The sequence below is a fragment of the Nicotiana attenuata genome, unplaced genomic scaffold (assembly GCF_001879085.1).
Source record: "Nicotiana attenuata strain UT unplaced genomic scaffold, NIATTr2, whole genome shotgun sequence".
NCBI lineage: Eukaryota > Viridiplantae > Streptophyta > Magnoliopsida > Solanales > Solanaceae > Nicotiana > Nicotiana attenuata.
This window is the reverse complement of record NW_017670504.1, coordinates 445792-453711: the sequence shown is the minus strand read 5'-3', so window position 1 is coordinate 453711 and position 7920 is coordinate 445792. Positions and strand designations below refer to the sequence as shown.

At 35.1% G+C, this 7920-nt stretch overlaps 1 protein-coding gene across 3 annotated transcripts in view; it reads left to right on the top strand.

Annotated features, from left to right (window-relative positions):
- Positions 1–343: 343 nt before the first annotated feature.
- LOC109240321 (cyclin-H1-1) overlaps positions 344–7920 on the top strand; it is a 10334-nt gene continuing 2757 nt past the window's right edge. The window contains exons 1-11 of one of the 3 annotated variants that reach the window (XM_019406945.1): positions 345–503; positions 836–901; positions 2000–2091; positions 2220–2270; positions 3070–3148; positions 3261–3373; positions 3584–3657; positions 3798–3918; positions 4004–4072; positions 4313–4357; positions 6026–6103. In XM_019406945.1, coding sequence (XP_019262490.1) covers positions 2032–2091; positions 2220–2270; positions 3070–3148; positions 3261–3373; positions 3584–3657; positions 3798–3918; positions 4004–4072; positions 4313–4357; positions 6026–6103 — 690 coding nt within the window. In that variant the 5' untranslated portion in view covers positions 345–503; positions 836–901; positions 2000–2031. Of the gene's footprint in view, positions 504–835; positions 902–1999; positions 2092–2219; positions 2271–3052; positions 3149–3260; positions 3374–3583; positions 3658–3797; positions 3919–4003; positions 4073–4312; positions 4358–6025; positions 6104–7920 lie in introns of those variants that run through there. The other 2 variants (XM_019406946.1, XM_019406947.1) reach the window with 2 other exon arrangements.

Here is a 7920-nt window from a genome sequence, read left to right as displayed (position 1 = left end):
TATTTTGTAAATAAATTAAAGAATAAAAAACCCAAACTAGTAGCCTATTTGGCCAAGTTTTTTCTTATTTTTTAAAATTGAAGTGTTTGACCAATCTTTTATAAGAAAAAAAGTACTTTTAAGTAGAAGCAGAGCAGAAAAAATATCTTTAAAATTTGCTTTTGAGAAAAATCACTTAAAAGTAGTTTATAAAAGCTTGATCAAATACTAATTTATGCTCAGAAATATTTTTTAAAATTAAGTAGTCAAATATAAATTATATCTCATTAAAAGTATTAAAAAAAAATAATATTGAAAAGAAGTATAGTTGTCAAAATAAGCTAGTTTTAGAAAGTTGGCCGAACAGGTTATAAATTCCTAAACCCTTTTCTCTCTTCCCGTCAAAAACATCCCCCACTCACCCCAACAAGGAAACCCCGACAATCTAGCAGCTCTCTTGCGTTTTGTGAATTCCAACCGGCAACGGGCGACGACATACAGTGACTGCGTGGGCGACTCTCACTGTCAGTCTCTTTTTTCCTCCTTTTTCTTTTTTGTATTTTTTGATTCATTCTTCCACATATGTTCTAATTTAGTTTAGTGATGCATCAGTTTTGATATTAAGAATTTCAGTTACTAAGAGACCAATTTTAAAAGGCCAAATTAGGCGTTTCTTGGGAACTTCCAAAAGCATATTCTCAGAAAACTAATTTAACATTAAAATCTCAACTCGTTTAATCATGAAATGGAAGACTACCAACTAAGTTTTAGCAAATATAGATGGTATCATAGAAGAGATAATTTATGTGGTTATTTGTGCAATGTATTGATGTAAATGAGTTTAATATATTTGCAGGGGCTTGCAAATTGCAAGATAAAATCTAGCTACGTCCAACTTCCGAGGTCATATTTTCTCGAATTGGTAAGTCTTCTTTTATTTCTCAAAGAATGTTATAGTTATGAATTATGTGGTAGATTCTCTACTTTTTGGTATACTGCTTATACGGAAGATCTTTCCATTATTAATAGAATTATTTACCTTATAAAAGATGTTATCATTATGACTTATGATAGACTTACTATGGAAGGATTGTGTTTCCTGTTACATGTTGTTTTAGCATGCCAGTGGTACATGTTGTTTTAGTATGCATTGATTATTGATATTGCTTTTCCAGGTATATTTTTTGACTCTTGGCTCGCTGGTACTATCTTTCTGGTTATGTTGTTGTTACTATTTTATTATCGTATTTCATCTTCTTGTGCCGAGGGTCTATTCGGAAATAGCCTCCCTACCCAGGGTAGGGGTAAGGTCTGCGTATACACTACCTTTCCCGGACCCCACTTGTGGGATTATACTGGGTTGTTGTTGTTGTTGATAGAAGAGATCTGATTTCCCTATTGGAATTGACTTATTGTTAATCGATATTATTAAAAATTCATACTTTGGTCTAGGTTGTAATTTTCACTTTTTTTCCGGTGATCGGGTTGTCTATATAAATTGAGAAGACGGATAAACGAACTTAAGTCCAAAATAGGTGACATGATAATATTATTCAAGGCAGTGGTGGCACCTGCCGTCTTAAAATCTTGGGTCCACCTTTGAAAATAGGCGACATGCGATAATGTTATGATGGTGAAGAATAGAGTATGAAGTAGTCTTTTTGGTGATATTTTGAGTAGTAAAGATTAAAACAATGTATCTAAAAAAATGGTTAGAGCAAGTCATATGTAACAAGAGTTAGATATTTGGAAAGGAAAATGAAAACTGTATAAATTAAGGAAGTTACATCCTTTTGGTTGAATTTCTTTTTGGAGGAAACTTATTCCAATAAATTCAAAGTAACTAAACTCCAAAAATCATTTCATTAAAGAATATTTTTTGACAGAAATTTTTTCGAAAAAACATTTTTTAATTAAACCAAACAAATATGAAGGGTTTGGCTGTGAAACAAAAATGTGCTAACTCCAGGAATAAAGGATACCTTGAAAGACCTTGGCTGAACTTCATACGTGCAAACAGGGACGGCAGAAGAAAGAAGGAATCAGCAAGCAATGGCAGATTTCACGACATCGACTCATAGAGCCAAGTGGATTTTCACTCCCCAAGAGCTTGTAAGTTGCAAATTTTGTCCATTTAAATCCCTGCCCCTTAGTTCCAATCAATTGTTTCTGAAAATCGTCAGCAGTACTAGGGATCTTTTTTTATTTTTAATAATAGAATGAACTGTTACTGTTTACAGAAGGACAAGTACAAGGCTGCTAATCAAAGAGCCAAACAAGCTCTAGAGAAGGTATGCTAGCTCTATTTCCCTATGTTTTCTATGTGCTGGGACATGTTTTTCTCTGTGTAAAGAAATGACTTTTTGTTGTGCTGATAAATTGCATCATTTATGTCCTCTTACTGTTGATTTAAAAGTTATTTTTTGCAATGTGCCTACAAATGTGTAGTGTATGAACTTCTATATGCCTAGTTTGGTTTCTTGAATCAACCCTGTCCCCTTCTTTGTGCTTTAACTACAATGGTATATCTGTAACCTCAAACCTTTGAAGCATGCATCAGAGGAGTACTTCTACCTTTGAAATTCTTTCACTCACACACAGGTATCAATCTTCCAATCTTCTACAACTCAATTCAGAAAAAAATTGTGGTCGTTTGACCACTTTATTCGGCGTCAAATCATTCCAATACTACACTTATAAATGATTCGCATGAATTTTTTCACAATGATATAGCTGTGTCGTTTTGTTTGCTTCATTGACATGCCTGCAAGGATGTATGCACCTTACTTATGACATTCTAATTTATAATTGTATGTATTGATCTTGAAGTTCCTTAGATTACACACTCCTAATATAGGAAAAGCCAAATTGAAGGTTAGATCAAGAGAAGTTGAGTCTTACAGAGGGTATGAGATGTAATATTGTCTTTTCTTTAACAGGGGCTACTGTGAAATAGACAGTTAAGATTACTTGACCAAAATGTGTCTGTGTAGTTTGACATATCTATGGACTTGACATATAAACTTAATCAACACTTTTCTTGTTAACTTTTATTTGCTTACAACGCTGATAGCTAAATATGTTCTGAAGTACGGAGCAACAAGAATGGAAGTTGACATCGATGGGTCTTTCTCGTATGCTGAACCTCAAAGTGATGCAAAAGATAGTGGTAAGTTGTTTCTTGCCCCATGTAAAGCAATTTAAACTGATTCAATTGCTGTTGTAAGGCCCTTTTTGTTTAAGGTAATCACCATTCTTTTCACTGCCTGTTGGCATGTTAGCTGAAAAGCGTCCCAAACCTCTCAAGGTCGAAGAAGAGCAGCTGTTAAGGGCTTTTTATGAGTTCAAAATTCAAGATGTCTGTGATGCTTTTAAGTTCCCACGCAAGATTCAGGTATAAGTTAAGTCTATTATTTTTATTTACTATGGCTCCAGCACTGCCTTGGTGCTGATTTTAATATAGTGTTGCCATTCCAAAAAAGAAGAAGTTTATTTTCATGAGTTACAATTAGCGTACATATCAAAAGATATATTTTTGGCTATTGAATCAGCAACCTTTGATCAACCTATTTGAAGGTTAAACAGGTATCATGTTGCATTGCAGGCAACAGCTCTCATTTATTTTAAAAGGTTTTATCTGCAATGGTCGGTGATGGAACATCATCCCAAAAACATTATGTAAGAAACTCTTAATTATCTCTTCCACTAGGTCTCCTGGATCGAGAGAAAGACATCCCTAAATATTATTGACACTGTAAAAATGTGTTTTACTATCTTCTTCCCAAGAAAGTGGACGAGGTGTTTTATGATATTTGCAGGTTAACTTGCATATATGCAGCTTGCAAGGCAGAGGAAAATCACGTATCAGCTGAGGAGCTCGGTAAGGGGATAGAACAGGATCATCATGTTATCCTCAATAATGAGATGCTGGTTCTTCAGGCAAGGATGTAATTTATATGTTATTTCCTCCTACACTCTTTTTTTGAATCCTGCTTTTATTTGAATTTTTACCTTTCTCTTGCAGAGTCTAGGTTTCGATCTTATTGTTTATGCTCCATATCGTGCACTCGAAGGTTTTGTCAGTGATATGGAGGTCTTTTTTTGATCCACCACTTAACTTTTTGAATGGATTCCTTTTTCTAAAACATAATTACGATGGCTATGTGGTTAAAATCATCTTGTAATAGCTGCAGCATGAGTAAAACTCTCAATATGAAGGAAATTTCGAAAAGGGCTTAAATAAATCCCAATTGGTTATAGAGTATCCTGATAGTTGGTTACTCCTTAATCACGTATCCAATGCAATCTTTGACTATTCTTCTTGAAACTTTAGGAGTTTCGTGGTGCTAATGATGATGACCAACATGAGACGCTAAAGGTAATTATTATACATTTGCCATACGATTTTGAAATTTTAAATTTAATAGCCTTTGATTTTCTGCTCCTTGTACAATCTGGCTTTAGTGAATTGCATTTAATTAGTGTTGTCGTATTACAATTATTATATTTAAACAACTGTCCATTACTATATTTCTTTTCAACAATGCTGTGATTGTGCTTTTACTGAGTCGAGGGTCTATTGGAAACAACCTCTCTACAAGTAGGGGTAAGGTCCCGCGTACGCACTACCCTCCCCAGACCTCACTTGTGGGACTGGGTTTGTTGTTGTATATTTAAACAACCAAGAGACCTTGTACATTTTGGCTTTGAATAGTTGCATTTCACTCAGTGTTGTTCAACAGTTAGTCTGGTGATTCGAGGTTTGGGAGTAGAGTTCATGGTATATTGTGTATATTGGACATAGGAAAGACATAGGATCATTTCAATTGGAGACATTGTTATACCTTCTTGAAAGAATGGATGCAGGGACAGATCAAAAGCTTTCTTTTTATCAAGTTTGCAAATGAGACTGGTATGGCCAATCTATTCGGAAATCTAAGCATTCATTTGCAATGAGAACAACATCATTAATTTGACGGCCTCTAATGAAGGCCAACCGATGAGGAGAAACTAGTTTACCGATGATCCGTTTTAGTCTAGTAGCAAGTACCTTAGGAAGGATCTTGTAGAAGCTACCCCCAAGACTAATGGGTCGGAGATCCCAAACTTCATTGTCTCTGGACTTTAGGGACCAAAGTAATAAAAGTAGCATTTAGACTCTTGGGAAGTGTTTGTTAACGGATGAGGTTCAAAACATTAAGAAAATGGTGCCTGATAATGCTCCGAAACTTTTTATAGAAACCCATGGTAAAGCCGTCCGGACTGAGAGCTTTTGTCAAAGACAGAATCATTGATAACACCAATAACTTCCTCTTCTGGGGAAGGTTGTAAAGCCATATTATCTTCGATCGAAATAATAGGAATATTACAATAAGACCGTGGGAGTCACATGGAGTCATCTTTACTGCGGAGTGATTTAAAGAAGTCAAGGATTTCGTCCTTTATAATCACTTCATCTGTAACCATTACCCCATCAATAATAAGGTCATTCATATGATTATATTTATGGTAGGCGTTTGCCATTTGCGAAAGAACTTAGTGTTGTTGTCACACGTTTTAGCTAAATACTCCTTGACTTTTGTCGCAAAATTATTTTTCCTGCTTGAATATTTCATCAAGGTCCATTTGTAATCTGTCTCTCTACCATTTCATCATCAGAGCGTGTTCTCCATTCAGCTTCATTGTTAAATTTCAGTATCTCTGCAAGGATAAAGGATTAATCTCTTCTGAGTTCTATACTGTACATCAGAGATTAATGCTTACCCCTCTGGCTCATGGAGCTGCCAACTAGCTTAACTTTCATTTGCTGAACTGCAAGTGTCTTTTACACATTTTTTTTTGACCTGCGATTTTCGATAAGAGCAATTAATAAATTTCCTGATTAGAAATTTGTAGCATCTTGGACATCAACAGGTACACTACTAATTCAATTGATCTTTTTAGTCATTGCCTCATTGAGTTCTTTCCTTTATATGTGAGATAATGCACTTGATCTGTGTCTGACTCATGGAACTGCCAGCTTAATATATATTCTTTTGGAGTATAGAGAATGCTTGAAGCCGCTAAGATGGAAGCAGATAAGATTATGCGTACAGAGGCACCGCTTTTATTCCCACCTGGGCAGGTATTCTTTATCAGTGACATGATCTCGTGAAACTCCTTATTAAAATTTTGTTCAGCATAAACATCTTTATAGCTCCCTAGTTGCAGAAGAATGTATTAATAGATATTATCATATCCTTGATGCTGGCTTCGCCTTTTGTAGAAAGAAAAGTCCGCATGTTTTCAAACCGGTCATAAATCTTTGATTTATTTTTGTTCCCTTTTTATTTTTCCGGCTTCATATGAAGTACGGATACGGAGAATTCTCTACAGATAAAATTTTCATGGTTGGTCTTCCTAAATTAAATCTACCTTTTCTTTATGGAAGTAATGGATTGGGCACGTTTGCAGAGAAGAATTCTGGATACAATTTTTGAATAGGCTTCTCTTAACATTTTGTTGCAACTACCCAGGACTCTTCTGTTGGTTAAGACTTACATTTTGTTCAGTCTGTTGAGTGTACCGATTTTGTGGAAGTGGGTAGGTAAAAAAGACGGAGTCTGAGAAAGGAATATGAATTTTCCCAAGTTAAATTTTTTCAGAAAGTCTTTGTAGTCACTGCATCTTCATACTAGTGTTGCTTGATCAGAATATTGTGAAAGTAACGTCACGCAAGAAAGTTTTGGGAAATTGAACTTTTAACAGACATGTAAATTAGCAACTTTTGTGAAGATCAGCACATTGTGCTTTTGACAAAAGGGTTGTTTGGACAGACTTTGACGGCTAAAACTGAATGTTTATATGATTCGACATTTGAAGCATTTGCAGCAACAGTTGGTACATTACCTGCAAATGTACATCCCAATTTCTTTGTATATGTTGAATTGACACTGTTAAAGAAAGAATAGAAGACTTTTGGCACATAGTGTATATGCTAGTGATGAGCTTTATCAAAAGAAGACTTTTGGCACATAAGCCAAATATGAATGAGATAACAAAACTACCTTGTACCAAACAATTTGTTTTGCAATCAGTGGGGCCTAAAGCAACTCATGTTGGTAGTGGCAAAATGGAAATGTAAAATTATCTTCTTTTTTTTAAGTCAAAAGATCCACTAGGTTGGTGTGTGGGTGGGGGTGGGGGGGGGGTGGGGAGGTTAGGAATAGCCCTATCCTGTATATAAATCAAAAAGCAAAAGTACGAAATGTGAAATTATCTAGTTTCTACATATGGATAAATGCTGGTCCAAGGCTTTGGTCTAGTGGTAAGAGTGTTGTGCATGCTGTGAGGGTTAGGCATATGTCATGGTTTCGAACATTGCTGCATACAAAAGCCTGGTATTCAAGTGGAGAAAGGGTAGAGGGAGAGGGACGGGCCTATTATGCACCGAATTTTGAACTGTTCGTCTGAAAAAGATGGAAATATGTCAATCCTTTTGGACGGACGAAAAAGGAAATAGTGACAAACATATTTTAGAAGGATAGCATTTAAACAATTATATCAGAATTTTTAAAAAAAAAAAGAAATTATCAGCACATTATATGTTCAAAATGATAAGCTATGTTCTGATTTCAAATTTATTCCAAAGAAGTAACTTGATGTTACACCTGTGGGTACATTCAAGAGCGCAAACCTAATATCTTTAGCTCTTGAATGATGTAAATAATCACTGTTACAAGATCAGCCTTTAAAGTTCATTCTTTAGATGTCATTATTTTTAAGCAGGCAGCTCTAATTTATTCACTTGCTTGAGAGGTCTATATTTTGTATCCTGGATGTGAAAACTGTATTGGCCCTATGTGATGCTCCAAAACACTAAGCTGAATCATTTCATTTCTGAATTAATTTTTCACCTATAAATTTGTTTTTACTAAGCCCTCCCGTTTTTTTTTTTAAAAA